The 25,405-nt window shown below is 39.2% G+C and overlaps 1 protein-coding gene across 1 annotated transcript in view; it reads right to left on the minus strand.

Annotated features, from left to right (window-relative positions):
• ahr1b (aryl hydrocarbon receptor 1b) overlaps nucleotides 1–24,040 on the minus strand; it is a 44,566-nt gene extending 20,526 nt beyond the window's left edge. The window contains exons 1-5 of the mRNA XM_037696789.1: nucleotides 24,018–24,040; nucleotides 23,108–23,295; nucleotides 14,894–15,006; nucleotides 6,049–6,138; nucleotides 790–913 (exon numbers count right to left, since the gene is read on the minus strand). Coding sequence (XP_037552717.1) covers nucleotides 790–913; nucleotides 6,049–6,138; nucleotides 14,894–15,006; nucleotides 23,108–23,295; nucleotides 24,018–24,040 — 538 coding nt within the window. The remainder of the gene's footprint in view (nucleotides 1–789; nucleotides 914–6,048; nucleotides 6,139–14,893; nucleotides 15,007–23,107; nucleotides 23,296–24,017) is intronic.
• Between the last annotated feature and the right edge of the window lie 1,365 nt (nucleotides 24,041–25,405).

Genomic DNA, 25,405 nt, shown 5'->3' on the forward strand with positions numbered 1-25,405 from the left:
AACATAAGTTTTATTTGTTCAAGGACGTCAAAATTGTTTGCAACTTTATTATTAATAAGCCTGAAAGTTCCCGGATCCTGTTCTGGCAGGATCTGGCTCAAATTAAGCCCTGCTTGTAACTGATGGCGCTTAATGTGCAGCTGGTGGTAAAAACAAAAAAGCGAAGGACAAAAATAAATAACCAAGTTGAGCTTTAAAAAAAAACTATTTACAGCAGATAAAAAGGCTTAAACAGGAAAAGTGTGTGGTAGTTTTCAGCTCACAGGTGTAAGAACAATCACCCGAAGTCTGTAGAATTTTTTTCCAAGTCCGTCAGAAGGTTTCAAGACCATTTTAAAAGATTGCAGGAAAGCCTGGATCAAATGTAGGTAAATATAAAGAACTGATTGGTGGATGAGGACTTTTGCACAATGTCGCAAATCCACAGAAAGCACAGAGTAGGATGAGCTGACCCTGATGTGTTGCTTTGTGTGTGAGATGTCAGCAGCTGAGCTCCTAATTCAAATGACAAGTGTGTAAATCCACGTGAGTACAGTAAGAGCATCGGAGAGCTGCTTTCTGCTGTGTGTGTGTGTGTTGTAACATTTAGAGCACATCTCAGGAGGTTTTACTCAAAGGTCACCTCCTCCTGACCTCACATTCAGAAGGAGAAACCGTGTCTGAGGCTTTTAAGCTGCAGCATGTGTTGAACTCCTTCCTGCTGCAGCTCAGCTCCCTCACAGTTACAAATGCAGATCCTCCTGCATCACATCACACAACGTGGACTTGTTGAGTCCTCAGGAAACAGACCTGCAGGATCGGTGGGGGGTTCCAGGCTGACCGGAGGATTCAGGGCCCAGTGCAGGTTCCTTTTGAACTCCTGCTGGTCTTCAGTGTGGATCAGCTCGAACACGCTCTGGTGCATCACATCAGTCTGACAGGAGAACAGCACAGGACAATGGTTTGACCACATTTACTGACAGTCTGCACAAAATGAGCCAAACACAGTAAACCTTGTTGATTCTTATTAAGCTAACGCGTTACACTTTCCTCCAAATGATCAGAAACGTTAAAACTTCATCTGAACACAATTATTTCTTCAGCTCATACTTATAAACAGATGGCTGTAGGTATTAATTACTGTTTACAAACAAACTCAACGAATAAGACACTCGAAAAGATAAAAGTGCAGATATGTGATGATGCAACAACAATCCATGAAATATCATAATATACAGGTATAATTTCTTTGGAACAACCTAATAAACTGCTCTTGGTTGTGATAATATTGATCAGTAGATTAACAGGAAGTTTTACAGAACAGCAGCTCTAATTTAAAAATGTATTTGTCGTTATAGTGTGGATGTTTTATGAAGCATTCACATTTTTGGCATTGTTCTCGTTCCGCAATTTTTGTGCCATTTCAATAAATCATATATCAAAACGCGCAGCTCGTTCAGGAGAAGGGTGCTATAGCTTTTGATTTTGGTGCAGCTTTAGCTTTTTGAAATATTTAGCTTTTTCTGCCATTTCTTTTCTCATAGGAAATGAATTGAGCTCATTTTACATCCTTCAAATCTTTAGATCTGTTTACAATCTTTTGCTGCTACTTTCACATTTTGTTCTGCTTCAGCTTCTTTCTTCAAAATTTAAACATTGTTTCAGCGACTTTCAGCTGCTTTTTTTCCATCTGTTTTGTGCTCCTTTAAGATTCTTTCTGCTAACTACAACATTTTTGTACTTCTTCTAACTTCTTTCTGCTAATTTCAGCTTGTTATGCTCCTTTCAGCTCATTTATGCAAGCTTAATCATTTCTGCTATTTCAGCTTCTAGTTAGTTGTTTTAATGCTAATTTTATCCTTTTCAGCTAATTCCATATTTTTTTGCAAACATTTAAACGTTTTTCGACCTAATTCAGCAAAAAATGTGCGCTCTCCAATTCCTTCTAGAAATTTAAGCTTCTTTCTACTTTTTTAGCTACTTTTCAGCAGGGTTTTTTTTTTTTTTGGTTGCTATTTTCAGCTTTTTTTAGATAATTGCTACATTTTTGTACTCATTTCTGTTGCTGAAATCTTAATCCCAATTGGGCAAACTAATTTAAGTTTGTTCTAATTTTTCAGCTACCTTTTTAAGGATTTTTTAGCTGTTTTCAGATAAATTCAAGTTCCATCCATCCATTATCTTTTACCCGCTTCTTCCATTTTGGGTCACGGGGTTCGCCGGTACCTATGTCCAGCAATCACTGTGCAAGGGGCGGGGTACACCCTGGACAGGTCTCCAGTCCTTCACAGGGCCACATAGAGACAAACAACCATTCACTCTCTCACTCACACCTAGGGACAATTTAAAAGTTCCCAATCAGCTTAACATGCATGTTTTTGGTCTGTGGGAGGAAACCGGAGTACCCAGAGAAAACCCACGCATGCACTGAGAGAACATGCAAACTCCACCCAGAAAGGCCCCTGGATCGGGATTTGAACCAAGGGCCTGCTCACTAAGAGGCAGCAGCTCTACCAGTTGCACCACCGTGCTGCCCTTTAAAGCAGCTCTCAGATGCTCTTACTGTACTCACGTGGATTTACACACTTGTCATTTGAATTAGGAGCTCAGCTGCTGACTTCTCACACACAAAGCAACACATCAGAGTCAGCTCATCCTACTCTGTGCTTTCTGTGGATTTGCGACATTGTGCAAAAGTCCTCATCCACTTTAAGCACACTGTACTAACAGTCAAGCATGGTGGTAGTAGCATCATGCTGCGGGGCTGGATGCATGAGACTTAGGTGCGGTTGAGTGTTCCAAAAGTACCATGCTCCCGAACATACATATGGTAGAGGTAGGGCAGCCGACCTGGGACCCGAAAGTCCCAGGTTTGATCCTCAGCCACCACATGTTGTGGTGTCTCTGAGCAAGACAGCTAATCCCCAATTGCTCCCTGGGTGCTCACATAGCTGCCCACTGCTCCACCTGGGTGTATCCCAGGTCCGATGGGTTAAATGCAGAGAACTAATTTTGCCATTGTATGGGAACATACATACAATGATGACAACCTATTGCACTTTACTTTTCTTTACATCAAAACTGGTTTCTGATCAGCTAAATAAAGCTAGCATTAGGCTTCTGAAACCTCTGACCCTATCATACCATACCACTTTATTTATAAAGCACTTAAAACAGCAACAAGGCCAACCAAAGTGCTGTAGAGCAGAAACAAACAAGCAAAGGACACAGCAAGAAAATACATGGATCCAAATAGAAGAAGATAACTAAATGTCTAACATTGTAGAATTCATTCAACCTTTATTTAGACAGATTAATCCAATTGAGCCTCGGGGACTCATTTACAAGAGAGACCTGATTTTAACAAAGAATGAGGACAACAGTGGATAACAAAGACAATAATAATAATAACAATAATAATGTCATCACTGTATGTTTCCATACAATGGCGAAATTAGTCTCTGCATTTAACCCATCCACCACCGGATGGTGAAGTGGGCAGCTATTGAAGGTGCCTGGGGAGCATTTTGGGGATGGGGTGTGCTGCCCAGGGACACCACAAGGTACGCAGTGGCCGGAGATCGTACCTGGGACTTTCGGTCCCGAGCCGGCTGCCCTGCCTCTACACCATCTCGGCCCCCATAACAGACAATCATAAAGGATGCATACAACTTTTTTTATTTAAAGAAATTCAATAAAATAAAATGCTAATTAAAAGGAAAAGTAGCGAAAAAACAGCGAGATTACAAGGCGGTGTAGAAAATTAAAACCAGGAACATGTCTGCATTGGTTCTTGCCAGGAACTTCAGATGTTTGAAGCCACTTAGAGAGGTCAAGTTCGAGAGCTTCAGATCTTTTTGTAAGATAGTCCAGGAAACAGGAGCGGAGTAGGAGAAGGCCCTTTTGCCTAGTTCAGTTCTCACTGAGGGGACACTGCAGGTAATAATGTCCTGAGAGCGCACGCTGTAGCTGCACTCATACAGACATATGTAGGAGGAGATGTATGAAGGCAGCAGACCAAGAAGTGATTTAAAGATGAAAATGTACCAGTGGGAGAGTCTGCGTGAAGTTAATGATGACCAGTGAACCAGTGAATACAGGGTGCAGTGGTGGGTACGATAATCAGCCAGTTATGAATCTTAGTGCACCGTGATAGACAGCATCCAACATCTGCAGGGTTCTTGTAGGAGCATTCATGTAAATAATGTCATCGTAGTCAATGGAGGGAAGGAAAGTCACAGTTACAAGGTGTTTCCTAGCATTCAGAATTAGACAGGATCTATTTCTGAAAAAGAAACCCAGTTTAACTTTCAGTTTCTTTACTAGGTTTTCCACATGGAGCTTAAAAGAGAGATGCGAGTCGACCAAGATACCCAAACATGTGTAGGAATCAACAAATTCAATAGGGACACCATTTGAGGATAAAATCAGAGGAAGAACTGCTGGGACCGGCTTCCTGTTTGGAAAAAAAGCATCCCTTTGGTTTTATCAGCGTTTAGGACAAGTTTGAGACAGAACAAATCTAATTGGATTATGTCAAAAGCAGATTGAAAAAGCTGGAAAATCTTAGCAACTGTTTTTGCTTGAGAGTAAACAACTGTGTATACAGACAGGTTAAAAACAAATCACACTGTGTCAAAAGCCTGGGAATAAAAGTGGGTTTTTAAGCAAGACTTCAAATCAGTGAGAGAGGGAGCACCTGCCTGACATGCAGTAGTAACTCATTCCACAATCTTGGACCTGCAACAGAGAAGGCCCTGTCACCTCTGAGCTTAAGACAGGCTCCTGGAACCAATAGAAGCATCTGATCTGCTGACCTCAGAGAGCGATGTATGACATATGGCTGCAGCAGATCAGCGAGACCCTAAATGGATTAAAATTTTCCATGCAGGAAATCCAACAAATTTAAACAAACCACCAATTTTGCCAGAAGCTTGTTGATGGAGACAAAAAAGCCTGCGGTCACCTACTTAGAAACACTGAACCAAATATTAGAGGGGTGTATGAATACATTTGGCCTTCTATGTATAATTTAGGAGGCAAACCCTAGTAAATTCAAAGTTGTCTTAATCATTCCACCCTAGAAAAAGAACGATTAAAAAAAAAAAAAAATCATTAAAAGCCTGAAAGTAATCTGGTGTTTCTCACGATTGGATGGAAACTCCAGACTGTAGAGAGAAGTTTCTGGCGGTAGCAAAAAAAATACCGCCGCTGTACGTTCGAGTCAAAGAGCTGAAACAAAGCCCGCAGTGACTTTGATGCGTGCCGTTCACAACCAGACTAGCTCGGCTTTGGGACATGAGTGGAATCCCAGAGGGGGGAGTCAAAGCCAGGTCAGATGAAGGAATTTTGACAGGCTGAAGTGTTAAATGAAGTGCTCCGTTTAAGACTGTACGTAGGCTGCTGGTTCTGGGTCAGTGTGGTCAGCTCACAGTGCTGAAGTGTGCGTGGTTAGCTTAGTAGCTTTCTTCTGTTTTACTTACCAGATGAAACCGTGATCTTAATAATAAATCAACACAGTTAAAGCCAATAACGTCTGATACTTTCAGCACTTGATCCGATAATTGACCTTAAGCCCCTGTTCATTCTGAAGGCAGCGAGTATATATGATGTCCTCTGTTAAAACAATTACCTCCAAATAGCACTTTAAACTGATCAGGACGGTAAACAGGAAGTGACAGGCTTTAAGTGGATGGTGTCGTGAGGGGAGAAAGGTGATGCTCGCACCTCGATTCTGAGTATAAAACAAAGAGTTGGTATGATTCACAGCTTCCAGATATTTACATGCAGATTGTGTGTCAACCAGGCAGGCAGACGTTGACTACAGTAATAAGAAGGTTCTCTAAAAGGAGATTAGAGTGGAGGAAGTGGTGCTTTGTTGTGGCGCTAATTGGATTAAACCTCCTGCTCCATATGTGCATTTTATTACAATCCTCTGACCGCTGAGGACCAAGTGTTCACTCACTGACTGCAAAGCTTCGGTTTAGTTCTGCTTTGCTGCAGATGGAGGCAGTTTGAGCTCAAACCGCTGAAAAAAACAAACAATAAAGCAATAGAAAAATAACGCACCTGATTGAAGCCGAGGAAATCCTGGATGGTATTAGAGCAGAAGAAGATGTTTCCTTCAGCCGTCACCACCAAGACGAACCCGTTCAGAGCCTGCAGGGACAAATCGCATCATCTGTTAATAATCATAGGGCTAATCGATGGCTTTAGATGAAAAGAACCTTATATGAAACAGTGTTAGGACACTCTCGGCTCTGGCGTTATTCACAAGTGACCACAAGTACACAATTTCGTTCCACCTCATGTACCACGTGTGATGCGAATGACAAGAAAAATACTTGAACTTGAAATGCCCTGAAATGGGCACAAGAACTTTTAGTTTAGTTGGTCATGGAGTTCCTCAGGGTTCAGTGCTTGGACCAATTCTCTTTACCTTATATATGCCAATTGGTAAAGTTGTTAAAAAGCATGGGATAAATGTTCATTGTTATGCTGATGATACACAGTTATATCAGTCCATGAAACCCAATGAATCCAATCAGTTACTTAAATACAAGCAAGTCTTTTTTTTTTTCCAGCTGCTCCCTTCTTCAGGGGTCGCCACAGTCGCACCAAGACTTGGCAATTATTTTTACGCAGGATGCCCTTCCTGTCGCAATCACAGACCACTGAGTTACCACAGCGCTCTGTGTGCATCTAGGGCATCCAGGGGAGCAGATAGTGGACTACAAGCATGTCTTAAAGACATAAAAACCTGGATGACCCTTAATTTTCTGCTTTTAAACTCAGACAAGACTGAGGTTTTGGTTTTTGGAATTGAGCATCTTAAGAATAACATTTTCAGTCTTTCTCCCTCCTTAGATGCCATTAATCTGTCCTCCAGCTCTAATGTTAAAAAATCTTGGTGTTATTTTTGATCAGGACATGTCTTTTATCCCCCACATTAAAAATGTTACTGGAGTTAGTGGGAGAGATCATATCTCTCCAGTTTTAGCTTCTCTCCATTGGCTTCATGTCAAGTCCAGAATTTAATTTAAAATCTTACTTCTAACCTACGAAGCCCTCAACAACCTAGCTCCATCTTATGTATATTACAGATCTTATTGTTCCATATTTTCCTAACCGAGCACTTCGCTCTCAGACTGCAGGTTTACTTCCAGTTCCTAGAGTTTCCAAAAGCAGAATGGGAGGAAGATCTTTCAGTTATCAGGCTCCTCTCTTGTGGAAGCAACTTCCAGTTTCTGTCCGTGAGGCTGACACATTGTCCAGTTTAAGACTTTCCTTTTTGATAAATCTTATAGTTAGGGTTTGGCTTGTTATGCTGCTATAGGCTTAGACTACTAGAGGACAAATTGACCTCATTTCCTTAAATAAATCCCTAAAAATGAAAAGCTTTCATTTGATACTATTTATATCTTAACATGTGATTCTCGGCCTGCCATTGTGTATCTGTTCCTCTCAAATCCAGCCAGTTGAAGCAGATGGACGCATGTCCTGAGCCTGGTTCTGCTAAAGGTTTCTTCCTCATGAGGGAGTTTTTCCTTTCCACTGTCGCCTTCATGCTTGCTCAAGATGAGAGTTCTGCAATGAAGTTAAACTCAAAGCAGTCTGCTCCTCAGATAAATAATGTTAAATTATTATTTTTATATATGAATGTTTCTGCTCAGTGCCTTGAGACGTGTTCTGTTGTGACTTGGTGCTATAGAAATAAACTGAATTGAATTGAATTAAATAAGGGCAAAGAAATGGGTCAGTGGGAGATAAAAAAAAGAAAAGAAGGAAAAAACATCAGGGGCGAGACAACATGAAAACGGAACTGAGAAGATGTCGAGGCAAAGAGGAGTCATGTGGAGGAGGAAGAGGAGGAGTGGATGAGTAACACCTCCATCATCATCCTCCTTGAGCCTCGGGGCTTCTTGAGGAGGTGATGACACCGTATCCCAACGCTCCAAGAAGCCGCGATGGCATCCTGCCAGCATACGCCCGATGAGAATGAAGATGTTTACGACTTTTATAAGAACGCACTCTTCATCGGATCAGACACATGCGCTAATACAGTCATCCTCATTTCCTTTGGAGTACTTTTATCCATGATGTCACAAATGTATGAGCTCATGAAGGTTTCTCTGCGCTGCTGAATAATTCATAGGATCAGGCAGAAAGCAGAAAACCTGAGTTATTTTTTGTAGTAAAGATATTAAGTGACTGCTCTCCAGTGCCTTATTGAGGTAACTTTGATTCAGGATTTTCAGTTTCCTAAACCTGGTTCACTTTTAACTTAAAACTGCAGCAACATTTTCTGAAAGCCTAACCTACAGTGAAACATGCAGGAGGCTCGGTTCTGTTCTGGAGCTGCTTTGCTGCATCTGACACAGGGGGTCCTGAACCTGTGCAGGGTGCATTGAAATCTCAAGACTATCAAGGCTTTATAGATTAAAATGTGCTGCCCAGAGTCCATAAACTTGGTCTCAGTCCCAGGTTGGATCCTCCAAAATGATCATTTGAATTCAATTATTATTATTATTAATCAAATATGTAGAGTTAAAAAAGTGGTTTGATTATAATAAGCTATCTTTAAATGGAAAAAAAAAAAAAAAACTAAATTTATGGTATTTTCTGCTAATCGGATTTACAATAATGTAAAGTTACATATAAATGGAGTTGAAATCAACAGTTTATGAGACAGCATTTTTAGGTATCATTCTGGACAACAAACTTTGTTGGAAGCCTCATATTGAATATATTAAAAATAAAATTGCAAAAGCTATTGGAATATTGTTTAAAATAAACGATTTAATAAATGTAAAAGACTTGCATACTATATTCTCTTCCTTGATTATGCCCTACTTGTCATATTGCTCAGAAATGTGGGGAAATGCAACTAAAACTACTATTGACATATTAAGAAAGTTACAAAAAAAAGCAATTAGAGTTATTAATAAAGTGGGATATTGTGAACCAACTAATAAACTCTATAGTCAATGAAATACTTAAAAATTTAATGACACTGTTTATATAAAAATACTGGAAATAATGTATAAAGCACTGAATAAAAGTCTTCCTTCTGAAATTCAGAAATTATTTAAGTTAAGAGAGAGTAAATATAATTTATGAGGTTTGTTAATATTTGAACAAGCTAAAGAAAAAAGTAAAGTAAAATCTAGATGTATTTCAATTATCAGTGAAACTGTGGAATGAATTGAATGACAACCTCAAATTATGTTTTTTTTGGTGAAATTTAAGAGCCTTAAAATGTAAAATTATAAAAGCTTATGTAGATGTATTGTATAACCATGTATGTATGTAATGTGAGTATGTGTATGTATTATATACATGCATATTTAAATATACGGTAAATGTCTGTATTTGTACTTATGTATATGGACAGTAGATATCTGTCATTATGTAGAATGCTGAGTCTATGAACAGAGTAGGCAAGTATAAGCCTTGGCTTCAGCCTATTCCTTTTTTTGGTAAATAATTGATTTTCCATTTTATACTGTTTTCCTTTTTTTGTAATGTTTTTAATTTACCAAAATAAAGTTGAGTTGAAGTTGAGTTGAGTTCAATTCAAGTCAGTTTATTTGTATAGCTCCAAGTCACAACAGAAGTCATCTCAGGGCACTGAACAGAAACATTCATATATATATAAAGTAAGTTAATAACATTATTTATCTGAGGAGCAGACTGATTTGAGTTTAACTTTGTCGCAGACTCATCTTGAGCAAGCATGAAGGCGACAGTGGAAAGGAAAAACTCCCTCATGAGGAAGAAACCTTTAGCAGAACCAGGTTCAGGACAAGCGGCCATCTGCTTCGACCGGCTGGGTTTGAGAAGAACAGATACACAATGGCAGGTCAAGAATCACATGTTAAGACAGAAATAGTATCAAATGAAAACTATTCAATTTAGGGCTGGGCCATATCATATTGTTCACGATAATACCGATAAAAAAAACTTGCCCGGGAAAATAAATGATATCATGATATGCTAATTTCATGATGTAAATACGTCAGTGTTTCCCGCTACCATTCTACAAGTGGGGCGCCCCGCCCCGTTAACAGAACCCAGCTCGCCGAACTACCGAACCGAACTGCGCACCCCCCACCAGTACTGACGTAACGCTAAGCTAGCCGCGTGCAATATAGCTAAAAAGCTAAAGAAAGGCATCGCTCAAACTACCAGTACAAACATGCGCAGCTCAGCTGGGTCTCTTGAGCTCCACAGTCCATGGACCAAGAAAAAAGGCAGGTGAGCAAAGACAGAGTATCAGAGAAATGGATTTATTCCTGCAAGAACAGATAAAGCTGAAACACCAACACAAGCTCAGCTGAAGACACCTTGTCACAACTTGTGGAAGTTATAGCTCATTTAAAGGCGACATATATTTTCTTGTATGTTACGCTCAACAGATCTTAAGCTTTCATTTTATTTAGTTTATTAACTTCACCTGCACTTTAGTTTTTGTGGCGGATTTTGTTGATCTAGATTTTGTGCAGACTTTTTCAATCTAAATAACAGAAGGATCATTTTTATTTTTACACTTTTAGACTGAATACTCTACTAAATAAAGTAATTGCAATAAAATTAACCCTTGTTTTTTTGGTTTGTTTTAGTTTTTGCGTATATAATATTGCAAAACAACATGTTAAGTTAATTTTGTCAAATGAATAACTACGATATCTGTTTGTTTTTTGTTATTTCACAAAATTTATAGTTATTGGCAGAATGCTCTGAAATTAGGGGTGCACCGATTGCAGTTTTCTGGCAGATCACCGATTTCCAAAAAGTCTGACCTCCCGATTCCAATTTCGTCCGGTACCAATTTTGTTTTGTACACGACACTGTCAGGTGTTATAAAGTCACAATGCACCTTAAACAATACAAACTTGTTTTAACTAGCCATGAGGTAGTGCTCTGAAATATAAATGAAGTTCAGACAGTTATTGTTAAAACTAAAAAAAAACCCTGTAAAATCGGGTTCTCGTGCAAGTAGCAGCTGATTTCCGATTATCGGCCGGCCGATAAAATTGGTGCACCCACCCCTATCTGAAATATCACAATATCATATTTGAGCCATATCACCCACCCCCCATAACAAGCCAAACCCTAACTATAGGATTTATCAAAAATAAAACTCTTCAGCCCAGTCTTAAAACTGGACAATGTGTCAGCCTCACGGACAGAAACTGGAAGTTGGTTCCACAAGAGAGGAGCCTGATAACTGGAAGATCTTCCTCCCATTCTGCTTTTGGAAACTCTAGGAACCGCAAGTAAGCCTGCAGTCTGACAGCGAAGTGCTATATGTGCTATATGGAACAATAAGATTTGTAAGCTGGAGCAGTTTGCTCATGATGAGTGGACCAAAATACCTGAGGACAGGCGCCAAAATCTGAGTTACAGAAATCACTTGGTTGCGGTGATTGCCTCAAAGGTTGTGCAACACCAAATGAATTAAAGGGTGCCATTCATTATAGTCAAGGCCACTTAGTTTGTTTAAAAAAAATGTATTTATTTTGAACCAAAACTCAAAACGATTGATTTTCAGAAAATATTGTGGGTTTTTCCAAATAGTGCATTCATCCATTAATTAATTTTTGCTATATAAAGCGCTCTGTCAACAAAGTATTCATCATATAATATATCCAATCAGGCTGTAACTTCATCCTCTTTTATCAGACATCTGTTCAATGTAAAAAATGCACACATAGTACAAAATATGATAGAAAATTATTATTTTATCAACGTGAATGCAACATAATCACCTGATTAACTGCTATATCAAGCATTAAAATGCAACTGTTTTTATAGATTTAGTCAAAAGTTCTTCATTGCCTCTGATTTAAAAGAAACCTGATGAAGAAATATACGTATATTTTAGCTCCGCCCACATTTTAAATGAACCTGTTTAGCTTCATGGACAGTCTATACATTATCTCCTGAAGATGAGAGAGAAACTGACCTTCAAGAGCTTCAGAGATGTGAGCAAGATAACCAACAATAATACACGCTACAGCCGAACTTTGACCTTGCTGGTATTTACGGGTCGTTTCACGTCTTAATGTCGGGTCGTAGTTAGCAAAAATTCGGACAGAAAGGTTACAGTTTGGTTTTTGTCTTTATAAATTATTTAAAAAACGAATAATACGACCCACATGGTTTATTAAAGTTACTATTTGCCTGGAAGAAGTCTTCCTAAAACTCAACTCGAGTGCTAACATATCATGCAAACCTGTTTTTTAAAACTTTGGCATGCATTTATTATGTTTTTTTTAAGGATTGTTTGTTATTAATTTATCGATTTATCTAAAGCAGTGCAAAAAAAAGACACTTGTTGGCTCTGAAGTGAGGGTACGATTTGCCCAGCACCCTATAAAGTCTAGAGAAGCAAGAACTACCGGTAATCATGTGACTGGTAAACTTTGAGAATAATGTACAAACCAGATTCCAAAAAAGTTGGGACACTAAACAAATTGTGAATAAAAACTGAATGCAATGATGTGGAGATGGCAAATGTCAATATTTTATTCGTAATATAACATACATGACAGATCAAAAATTTAATCTGAGTAAATGTAACATTTTAAAGGAAAAAATATGTTGATTCAAAATTTCACAGTGTCAACAAATCCCAAAAAAGTTGGGACAAGTAGCAATAAGTGGCTGGAAAAAGGAAATTGAGCATATAACGAACAGCTGGAAGACCAATTAATACTAATTAGGTCAAGTGACAACATGATTGGGTATAAAAAGAGCTTCTCAGAGTGTCAGTGTCTCTCAGAAGCCAAGAAGGTAAGAGGATCACCAATTCCACCATTGTTGCACAGAAAGATAGTGCAGCAATACCAGAATGGTGTTACCCAGCGTAAAAAAAGCAAAGACTTTTAAGTTATCATCATCAACCGTGCATAACATCATCAAAAGATTCAGAGAATCTGGAACAATCGCTGTGCGCAAGGGTCAAGGCCGTAAAACTCTACTGGATGCTTGTGATCTCCAGGCCCTTAAACGTCACTGCATCTCAAACAGGAATGCCACTGTCAAGGAAACAACAGAATGGGCTCAGGAATACTTCCAGAAAGCATCGTCAGTGAACACAATCCACCGTGCCATCTGCCGTTGCCAGCTGAAACTCTAAAGTGCAAAGAGGAAGCCATTTCTAAGCAAGCTCCACAAGCTCAGACGTTTGCACTGGGCCAGGGGTCATTTAAAATGGAGTGTGGCAAAATGGAAGCCTGTTCTGTGGTCAGATGAGTCAAGATTTGAAGTTCTTTATGGAACACTGGGACGCCATGTCATCCGGACCAGAGAGGACAAGGATAGCCCAAGTTGTTATCAACGCTCCGTTCAGAAGCCTGCATCACTGATGGTATGGGGTTGCATGAGCGCTTGTGGCATGGGCAGCTTGCATGTCTGGAAAGGCACCATTAATGCAGAGAACTATGTTCAGGTTCTAGAACAACATATGCTCCCATCTAGACGTCATCTCTTTCAAGGAAAACCCTGCATTTTTCAACACGATAATGCCAGACCACATTCTGCAGCAATCACAACATCATGACTACGTAGGAGAAGGATCCGGGTACTGAAATGGCCAGCCTGCAGTCCAGATCTTTCACCTACAGAGAACATTTGGCACATCATAAAGAAGAAGGTGCGACAAAGAAGGCCCAAGACGATTGAACAGTTAGAGGCCTGTATTAGACATGAATGGGAGAGCATTCCTATTTCTAAACTTGAGAAACTGGTCTCCTCTGTCCCCAGACGTCTGTTGAGTGTTGTAAGAAGAAGGGGGGATGCCACACAGTGGTAAAAATGGACTTGTCCCAACTTTTTTGGGATTTGTTGACGCCATGAAATTTGGAAACAACAGATTTTTCCCTTAAAATGATACATTCTCTCAATTTAAACTTTGGATCTGTGATTTGTGTTCTATTCTGAATAAAATATTAGATGTTGGCACCTCCACATCATTGCATTCAGTTTTTATTCACAATTTCTTTAGTGTCCCAACTTTTTTGGAATCCGGTTTGTAATTTAAACACAATGTGTTTCCAAAGTACGAGTCAGATTAGAGCACGTTAATATCTTTCGGTTTTATTAGTCCGAGCTTCTTTTTGTTTTAGACTGCATCGTATTTTTTTTTTTTTTTTTTATACACAAAATATTACTCTTTTTTTTTTTTTATTGAACAATAAAAAATAGGTTGACAACAACCAGGAGTGGAAAAAAAATAATAAAAAAAAACAGAATGCAAATTTAGGTTTAATAATTGAGCTTTAAAAACCTGCAAGAAGATGCAGATTACGGAAGGTGGCTCCAGAACTGTCCAACACACAAATCTGGTCCACCAAGATGATAATTTAAATGTAATTTTAATTTTTCTTTAAAACAACTGATAAATACATCATTTAGTGTAGACTTCTCTTGGCAGCTGGCTAACTTTGAAGCCAGAAAGACCGCTGGAGCATTCTATCATTATTGTTTCTGATGGAAAGAGCAACACAACGTCAAGTGAGACAGATCAAACTCTTGTTCGTGAACCAGCAACCAAGAACGTATCAGCTGAAAGTGGTCCGTGGCTCGGGCAAAGTTTTTAAATTTTGGCTCCTTTTGGTAACCGAGGCGCTGAGAGGACTGAGAGGCATGTCAGATTCTGTTTTCAGCATCGGATGAACAGGTGTACATTTACATGAGAACCACAAACCTGTCTGCCTCTCCATTAGACGCAGACCGTTTACAAGACGTTTAATGAAGTCTCCTGAAGGACTGTCACCTGCCATCTCAGGACAAACAACATCCTGAGATGCAAACCCTTTTGTTTTTGATTTCTCCTGCTTCTTGTGCTGAGACGTGGACGGTTCAGAAGAACGAGAACGAGAAGAACGGGTTGTGGTTGGTCACCAACCTGAAGCAGCAGCTCTCCTTCAGGTATCCATCCGTCTGCAGCTCGTGAAGTCGTGCAGCCGTTGTCGTGGTTACTGCTCTTGTTTAGTTTGTTAGGCTGGTTTTTAAACGCCACTGCAGAAACACAAAAAGACGATCTGGTCAAAAACGTTGACATCACTCTATTAATGTCCCAAATGTTTTTTTCATAATGTCATCATCACTTTTGAATTGATAAAGCCTCCCAGACGGGAAGCGAAACATCTTCAGAACAGAAGTCCAGTTGTTTTGTTTTTTAACCTTTTTTTTTATTTATTTACTAAGACCTGGATGGCTGAAAAGCTTCACCAGCAAGCTCATTTAAGTTGTGGTGATTTGACATATGCACATCTTACTTTAAATTAAGTGTGAAAGCCACTTAACATACACTGCCTGGCCCAAAAAAAAAAGTTGCCACCAAAAAAAAAAAAAAAAGGTCACACTAATATTTTGTTGGACCACCTTTAGCTTTGATTACAGCAGCATTCACTGGGTCATTGTTTCGATAAGCTTCTGCAACGTCACAAGATCTATTTCCGTCCAGTTTTGCATTAATGTTTCCCCAAGATCTTGCATTGATGACTAGACACTAGACATGATGGGTGCATCACTTCACCTGCCTCTCTTCTTACCCTGATGCACCCATCACTCTGGAACAGGGTAAATCTGGACTCATCAGACCACATGACCTTCTTCCATTGCTCCAGAGTCCAATCTTTATGCTCCCTAGCAAATTGAAGCCTTTTTTTCCCCAGTTAGCCTCACTGATTAGTGGTTTTCTTAAGGCTACACAGCTGTTCGGTCCCAATCCCTTGAGTTCTCTTCACATTGTGCGTGTGGAAATGCTCTTACTTTCACTATTAAACATAGCCCTGAGTGCTACTGTTGTTTTTCTTCCACTTGATTTCACAAAACGTTTAAGTGATCGCTGATCACGATCATTCAGGATTTTTTTCCGGCCACATTTCTTCCTTGAAGACGATGGGTCCCCACTGTCCTTCCAGTTTTTAATAATGCGTTAGACAGTTCTTAACCCAATTTTAGTTTATGTAATCTCCTTAGATGTTTTCTCTACTTGATGCCAATGATTTGACCCTTCTCAAACAGACCGACATCTTTTCCGCGACCACGCGATGCGTCTTTTTAAGAAATGAGAAGCAACTCATTGCATCAGTTGGGATTAAATAACTTGTTGCAGCTGAAATATAATTGCCCATGCAGTAATTATCCAATAGGAGGCTCGTACCTATTTGCTTAGTTAAATCCAGGTGGTGATTTTTTTTTTTTTTTTTTTTTTTTGGCCAGGTAGTGTACATCAATACTCTGTTTCTATTTCAGCTTCATTTTTATTACACATGAAAATATAATTTTAATATAGACATAAAAAATAAATAAATAAAATAAACAAACGACTAAGCCCAACAGAAAGAAACTAAAGTCCTGTCAAAATTTCAAACAATTCCTGTTTCAACTCCACTCAATATTACAATTTTTTTTTAATCAAAATTTACTTTTTATAATCAGGATGTGTTTTCTGTATAAAAAACAATTTAAAAAAAAATTATATTTTTTTGCCATATAAAATTACCATACTTTTCGCTGTATAAGTCACACTTTTTTGCATAAATTAGCATGCCGGCAACTTATACAGCGAAACGACTTATTTATGTTTTTCCCCATATTTATAAACCAATTTTTGCCTGAGATCTGACGATTTAATTTATTCCAACATAGAAAATATTGAACACTACCATTTTCAGCCACCAGAGGGCTCTCAACCTATATGGCAAGCCAAATGTCTCATTAATAGGTAAAAGTGGCTATTAATGAGACAATTGGCTTGCCATACTGAGCCACCTTCATCTCGCTCTGGAACACCTGGAGCAAACATTCAATCAGCTGCATTTCTCTGCACCACCCAGACGAAATGCAGCTGATTTGACCACTGAAGTGCATTTATTAAGGAAAAGTTCAACTGAGACACATCTTTGCTATAATTTCGAGCAAACAAACAATTGTTTTTAAGTGTCAATCTTGTTAAAGTCCTCCCACGGCCGCCATTTGTCAGCCAATCGATTTTTGGCACAACACCGGACCAAGTTTCTGGCTGGTCAGCGGTGACGCACAATTGATGCGACTTATACGGCGATGCAACGTGTACGGCGGCAAGTACGGTATACATTTAATAAAACTTAGTGTATTGATAAAAATTTGTATGGAACTTTTAGTCTGGCATGAGACTAACCTGTATACATAAAGATTGAATGAATGAATGTATTATGAGTTTTGTTGCAGCTAAAAAAAACCTTTTCTGATTCTTTCAGAATAAAAAAACCAACATATTTCGATTATATGAGGCACAGTCGTATTTTTGAGGTTACTCTTCCCTGAAGGGGCTACTTTGTGCCCTTTGACCTCAAAGACAAAAACAGAGCCCAGCAGCAGTCCTAGCGAAGGAAACAAAGGAGGGGAGACACTAATGGAACAGGAAGTCTGACCCAAATGCACCACAGGGATCAATAAGAGGATCCTTTTGTTTCTGTCGGAGACTGACCGGCGCAGAACGGCACAACAAATACAGATCCTGCAGAGTCACACTAGAAGTGAAGCTGCACAGACTGTGCACGTATTTCACAGAGAGAAGAACGTGCACATTCAAACACAGACCTACAGACTGAAGAATGCCCCTTATTTAGAGTTTCTCTTTTGATTTTGTCACTGTAGGACGTAGATCAAAGATTATTTCTGTGAGCGCCAGCGTGGACACGTTTATGGTAATTTTTTTTTCTAGTTTTGAGCCATTTCCTTTCTTTCAGACAAACTTCGTTGGCGGCTCGGAGAAGTGAAACCTCACTAGGCAAACGGGGAAAAAAAAAAAACATACATCTTGAGTATCAATAATTCAGAGCGGGAAGAAGCAGGAGAATTTAACACCCTGACGTCACGAGCGGATGAAGCGGCCTGCGGCAGCCGTGACAAGGAGCGGAAGGGACGCGTGTTGGTCCAACGAAGGGAGACGAGGACGGCAACATCCAATAAAAACATCAAAACAGACGCAGCTCGGCAGAAGCTGCACACGCCAGAAGAGCGGCCATCTTGCGACGCGTTTTAAATACAAAGAAATCACTAAGCCGCAAAAGCTACGTCGGAGCTTCGCTTGTAAATATCGGAGCCGCAGCTCGACGTGGACGATCAAAGCAGCAGTTTGTTGATGACTCGAGTAATCCAGCATCTCCTCCCCCCCAATCTAGCCACAGGACGAGAGGCCGAAATGAATTTTTCAGCGCGTCAGAGCGGCTCCTGAGTGATAACATGAGCCGAACAAAGAGTCCTGTCTGCAAACTGCAGCGTTTCTGTCCTGACTCTGCTCTCGGGTCCCACACAGCATCACAGCTCAGCTCGGTCCTGGGAGAACACCGATTTTAGAGCTGAACGCCAGTGAGCCTACGGAATAAAGGTGGTATCTACTAGAAAACAGGGGCAGCACGTGCAGATAGTATTAATCGTCTTCTTTCGGCTGTTCCCTCCTCCAGCTCACTCCAACTATGTCCTCTCAACTGCATCTATCCACCTTGTTCCTGGGGGGTACAACTTCCTGTCAGAAAGGAAGTGGCATTAAGCAGTGGACTGCGGTTCATTTGAAAGCAATTTGCCTCCAGTTTAGCAGATAAAACGCTGGTTTGGTTTTGTTTACATTTATTTAACAACCGTAAAGTTTACTGAAGTGGCCTCACGAAGTTCAGGTAGCTGTTGTGTTTGCCGCTACATGAACAACCAGACCGAACTAGATCCGTGGCTACAACAACAGTGTTTTGAACATGGAGCATTAAAGTATTTGCTCGTCTTCAATGTTAAGATTTTCTCTGAAATTAGCCCAAGCTCAGTGATGGAGGACTTCAAGGCTTTGGCTGGGCTCTATATCTGCTTTAAGGTAAATAAGACTGTATCCCACCTTTTTGTTGTTGTTGTTGTTTTTTAACAATACACATACAAACATGTCTTGGATCATACGTTCTCCCTAGCTTTAGGAAAAAAGATGGGGACTGTGTCTGGAAGTGGCAATAATGTTGCTCTGGACATAATTTCCATTATTTTACAACAGTTTAAGTCATTAATTTAATTTATTTCATTTATTCAAATAGATTTTTTTTTTTTTTTTGTAGAAAAAAAAACATTAAATATATTGTGTTTTAAAGGTCCCAACAATAAGACATGTAAGGTTAAAATTGGTAAACAGTAAATGATATTTAAGGCTATATGATTTAATATTTCTGTCTAGTTTAAACAGAATCTCTAAGCTTTTGTCTAGTGGACCATGACATCTTGTGTCTCTCAGAAACCGGTTGCTCAGATCATCCTTTTGATTGGTTCTCTGAATCTCTAATTATCTCTCAGATCGGAGGCAATGTGTTCAACATAATGGTACATCTTACAGCTAACTGTTAACAACGGTGTACCGCAAGGTTCAGTCTTAGGACCCACCCCCTTCGCAATCTATATAAGTAATGTAGGTCAGCCCATCCCTGATGCATCTTTACATTTCATGCCGACGACACAGTGGTTTATCGTCGAGCTAAAACAGTTTCTAATGTTTTCCAGCTCTTAGTCTGCATTCGACATCATCCAGTCAGATTTGTTCCGTCTCAAACTGGTGCTAAACGCGGATAAAACCAAAGGGATGTTCAAACAGGAAGTCAGTCCCAGCAGTCCTTCCTTCTATTTTATCTAAGAACGGTGTTCCTGTTGAGTTTGTCGACTCCTACAAATACTTGGGTAATTTGGTCGATTCGCATCTCTCTTAAGCCTCATTGAGCGGTGGCACAGAGGCTAGAGAAGATGGGCCTGTGATTGGAAAGTCGCAGGTTCAACTCCCGGTACCGTCAACATTAAAATGGGTGGAAAAGGTGAAACACCCACACCTGCCTCCACTCTCATTTGCCCCATTCTAGGCCCCTGAGCAAGGCCCTTAACCCCCACTATCTGCTCCCAAAAAACAGGTCTCTCTTGAAAATGAGTTCTCGTGGCTCAATGACACTACCTGTATAAATAAAGAGTGAATGAATTTTTTTTTTCGAAAACTTGTCTGTTGCCTTCATACATCTCCTACATGTCACGTCGTCAGTGCAGCTACAGCGTGCGCTCTCAAGACATCATTACCTGCAGTGTACCCTCAGTGCGGACCGAATTAGGCAAAACGGTCTTCTCCTACTCCGCTCCTGGAACACCTTGCAAAAAGATCTGACGTTGTCGACTGGGTGATTTGAAACAACCGCTAGGTTCATGGCAAAAACCAACGCAGACATGCTCCTGTTTTTAGTATTTTACACCGCTTCATAATGTAGCTGGTTTTGTTTCATTTTAATTTCATTTCTTCTATTTACATTTCATTTTATATGATGGTCTATTGTTGTCTGTACCTCAGCTGTGTTCTTTGTTTCAAACAGGTCTCTCTTGTAAATGAGTCTTAACCTGTATAAATAAAGGTCATCCCTCCATGTTTTTATTCTTTCATCTCATCGCCACAGTAACCCATCTCCTCAGACTAGGGATGCAGGAGGGGGATCTTATAGCCACAGGCAGGATCTTGACCTACAGAACTGTTGTCTGTGGATGTAACAACAAGAGTGGGTCGCACCGAGTCCAGACCCTGTTATTTTCTAGGTTTGATCAAAACGGCTGCAACGTGGCAAGAATTAATTTTAAACTCACAACCAAACTCCAAACCCTACAGTTCTGACCCATCACCGGTTTCACAGGTGGGATTCAGTGATGTTCAACCATTTTTGCTCCTATTAAGATAAAAACAAACTTGTAAACGAAAACCCGTGTGCAGTGTCCGAAAGCCTGAGAACCTCCGGACCAAAAGTCATCCCCGCCTACACGGAACCTGGATCACAAACAGAAGTGGTTCCAACTCTGAGGCGGGACTTCTTCAAGCTCGTTTCGGATGAATTATTCACCATTTTGAGCCACAGACGCACCGAACCCAAATATAAGCCTCTGTAAATAACAGGAAAAATGCACATCGGTATTACTTTTCTTCCTCCAGAGGCATCAAAGTGGTTTGACAGAGGAGGAAACGAACAAAAAAAAAAAAAAAAGCTTTTAACTGGAGTTTTCCTGAGACGTTTTCAGGGCGAGTGAGTCGTTTTTAGCTAGATGAAAGAAAAACCAGAAAAGAAACAGGTCTGTTTCTGTTGCTAAAACACTAAACACTCTGCCCTGATTCAAGCCAACCTGAAAGTATTCCTTGTTCTTTCCTTTCTGCGCATCGTCTTTAGAGGGCGAAGCTTTCTTTCCTTAACAGTGTCAATGGTGACGAAGCATTCGCACTGTTGTGATCCATTTTTATTCGTTCACAATCTTTGTGCTATTTCAACGAATCATAGATCAAAATGTTCAGCTCTTTCAGGACAATCCTGCGATGACTTCTTGTATTGGCGCAACTTTAGCTTTTTGAAATATTTAGCCTTTTCGGCCACTTTTTCCCTCAGCTCATTTTCCATCCTTCAGATCTTTAGATCTGTTTACAGTCTTTTACTGCTCCTTTCACATTTCGTTCTGCTTCAGCTTCTTTGTGCAAATTTATATATGTTTAGCTACTTTCAGCTAATTTCAGCTACTTATTCAGCTGTTTTGTGCTCCTTTCAGATTCTTTCTGCTAATTACAACATTTTTGTGATTCTTCCAACTTCTTTCTGAAAATTTCAGCTTGTTATGATCTTTTCAACTCATGTCTGCAAGCTTCAGCTTTTTCTACTATTTCAGTTACTATTTAACTGTTTTATGATAAGTTTAGCTTTTTCGGCTAATGTTGCATCTTTTGCACTCATTTCAACTTTTTTCAGCCTAATTCAGCAAAGATGTGCCCTCCACTTCCTTCTTGTAATTTCAGCTTCTTTCTGAATGTTTAGCTACTTTTCAGCTATTTTTTGCCAATTCCATATTTTTTCAGATTATTTCCACTTTTTGTGCTAATTTCTGTTTCTTTCAGCTTAACTGTGCAAATGTGTTCTTTCTGCTTTCTTCTGGTAATTTAAGCCCGTTCCACCTTTTCAGCTGCTTTTTAGCATTTCTAGCTAATTTCAGCTGTTTTCAAATAAATTCAAGTTTTTCATGGTAATTTTTGCTACTTTCAACCTAATTAACTTCTTTATGGTAATTTCAGCTTGTTGTGCTACTTTCAGCTTTTTTCTGCTTCTGCTATTTCAGCCACTATTTAGCTGTTTTGATGTTAATTCTAGCTCATATCAGCTATTTCCACTTTCCTCCAGTAGTTTAAGCTTTTTTCTGATTTTTCAGCTACTTTTCAGCAATTTTTTTAATTAATTTAAGATTTTTTTGCTAATTTCCTAATTTTTGTGCTCATTTCTGCTTATTTAAACCAAATTTAGCAAACACATGTTCTTTCTGTTTTCTTTTGCTGATTTAACCTTGTTCTACCTTTTCAGATACCTTTTCAGGGTTTTTTTTAGCTAATTTCAGCTGTTTTCAGATAAATTCAAGTTTTTCATAGTAATTTTTGCTACTTTCAACCTAATTAACTTATTTCTGGTCATTTCAGCTTGTCGTGCTCCTTTCAGCTTTTTTCTGCTATTTCAGCCACTATTTAGCTGTTTTGATGCTAATTTGAGACTTTTCTGTTAATTCCACATTTTTAGCTCATTTCAGCTCTCACCACTTCCTTCCAGTAGTTTAAGCTTCTTTCTGCCTTTTCAGCTAATTTTCAGCAATTTGTTTAACTAATTTAAGCTTTTTTTTTTAGCTAATTTACTAATTTCTGTGCTCATTTCTGCTTATTTAAACCAAATTTAGCAAAAATGTGTTCTTTTTGTTTTCTTCTGCTAATTTAAGCTTGTTCTTTCATTTCAGCTATAATTCAGCTGTTTATCAGCAAGTTCTTCAGCAATAAGCATTCACACTGCATTTTCGTAGGAAATGCAACTTCTTTAGTTTAGATTGTTATTTTTCTGTTCAGCTTCATTTTTCCATTGATGTCATCGTTAATCCACCATACGCCGTTTTATTTATTTGTTTTGTTGTTTTTTTCTTTCGTCGTCAAACGGTCATTCTTTCTGAGCTGATGTGAGCAGAAACAAACAAAAAAATCAGGATATTTCAGTCTCCACAGCCGATCTGTAAAACAAAGTGATTTTTGTGAAAAAAGAAATCCAGCCGTCAAGAGTCCTGCTCTCACCTGAGAAGAAGCTCTTGGTCCGGAGGAAGCTGACGCTGAGCCTCAGGATGGACAGCTTGTCCAGGCTGGACAGGACGTCTTCGGGGAAGGGCAGCAGGCCGGCGAGGCGATCCAGCTCCGAGTTCAGGCGGTCACGGTGTCGTTTGGACGGGTTGGACTTGGTGCCTTCTGCAGGAGCAAGTTTAACTCTGCAGACAGAGACAAAAGACAAGTATTTCCTCAGAAATGTCAGGAAATGAGTGACGCACGTTGTTATTTGTTGGAAATGTGAGTCAACTAATAAACATGTAATCAATTATTGTCTTTGGAGAATGTTGACATAAACTGAACAAAAACACACAAAAAAAGGCAACATGAAAACCTGTTTCGTTTTTCTGTTGAAGGGGATATATTTTAAATGTATATATTTTTATAAGCATATTTTTCGCCCTATAAGTCGCAGTTTTTTGCATATTTACATGTCCTGCGACTTATACGCCGAAGCGACGTATTTATGGATATTTTCTCCATATTTATAAACCAATTTTTGGCTGCGATATGACCGTTTTCATTCATTCTGACTGAAAATATTTGAACACTACCATTTTCAGCCACTAGATGGCAGCAGAGTAGTATGGCATGCCACTGTATCATGTAATTCAAATTCAAAAATACTTTATTAATCCCAAAGGGAAATTAAGTGTTGTAGCTCATCATCCTGGTTATAGGTAAAAGAGGCTATTAACAGTCGGCTTTGCCATAGCTTGCCACCGTCGTTTGCCTGAAGCAACCGTCAAATCAGCAGCTGATTTGACCACTAAAGTGAATTTATTAAGTGAAAGTTCAACTGAGACACATCTTTACTATAATGTCAAGCTAACAAATAATTGTTTTAGGTGTTTATCTTGTTAAATTTCGTAAAAAAATGCACGAGTCGCCCCTCTGCGAATTCATGTTCCCGCGTATCGGCTTTTGAAAATGCAGCCGATTTGACCGTCAAAGGGCATTTATTAAGAAAAAGTTTGACTGAAACACACTTTGGCTATAATTTAGAGCAAACAAATAATTGTTTTTAAGTGTTAATCTTGTTGAATTCTTGTTAAAGTCCTCCCGGGCACGCTCCCGCCATTTGGCAGCCAATCAATTTTTGGCACAACACCGGCCCACATTTCCAGGTTCAGCCCACATTTCCGTGATGTGTAATAGATGCGACGTATACAGCAAAACGATGAATTTATGGATTTTTGCACTTTATTACTTAAAGGGCGGTGCGACGTTTACGGCGGAAAGTACGGTAACTAGGATCGGAAAAGTGGGTCGTGGTGCTAGGCTTTAAGAGTTGGTAAACTTAGTCTGTTAGGAAGACACAAAATGACAAAAACGGTATTTAAAAAACACACACAAAAAAAGATGAAAACAACTTATTTCAAGGAAAGATTTTAAAACTTAAAAATACTTACAAAATATCAAAATAAATGACAAACATTTTTTTTTTTAATGGCTGCAAAACGACAACAAAACCACATGAAATGTCAACAAAGTGGTGCTATGATACCAGTACTGGCCTCAAAAACTCATAGCTGTACTCCTAAAAACACCCCAATATTTCAGATAAATATCACCTTCATATAGAGGACAAACATTTAAATAATATTCATAGTTTGGCGATATTTTAATATAAAACGGGCAATGTTAAGACAGCAGACTGCGTGCTGTGTTCTTAATAGAATAAATGTGCTTCTAAAGTTATTGTGTAATGTTTAAGTACTAACTCATTAACTACTCTGCAAGTACTCAAATTGAAGTGCTTGGTCTGAAAATAACTAGTTTTGGGACATCCGTAAAAAATTATTAACCCTTACTTAACCAGGCATATCCCAATCAGATCACAGATATCTTTTGCAAGGGAGGCCTGGGCCTCATACATGATTTATTTTATTTTTTCAAAAAATACGTTTTTGTTCCGTGGGAGGAAACCAGAGTACCCAGATAAAACCCACGCAAGCATAAGAAGAACATGCAAACTCCACACAGAAAGACCCCAGGTCCAACCGGGGACTGAACCCAGGACCTTCTTGCTGTGTGAGGCAACAGTGCTAACCACTGAGCCGTCGTGCTGCCAAAATGATCCAAAGAATAAAACAGCAAAAAAAAAAAACACAAGTAGAGATGCACAATATTGAATTTCGGCCGATATGCCAATATGTTAAAACTTATTTGGCCAATAACCGATACCAATACCGATATTTTCCCCTCTATATCTGTAGGTACATAGCTTTCTCTGCTGTGCAGTTAAAATATTACATTATTCTGCATACT

Source organism: Nematolebias whitei, chromosome 23 (genome assembly GCF_014905685.2).
Source record: "Nematolebias whitei isolate Nwh7 chromosome 23, NemWhi1, whole genome shotgun sequence".
Lineage (NCBI taxonomy): Eukaryota > Metazoa > Chordata > Actinopteri > Cyprinodontiformes > Rivulidae > Nematolebias > Nematolebias whitei.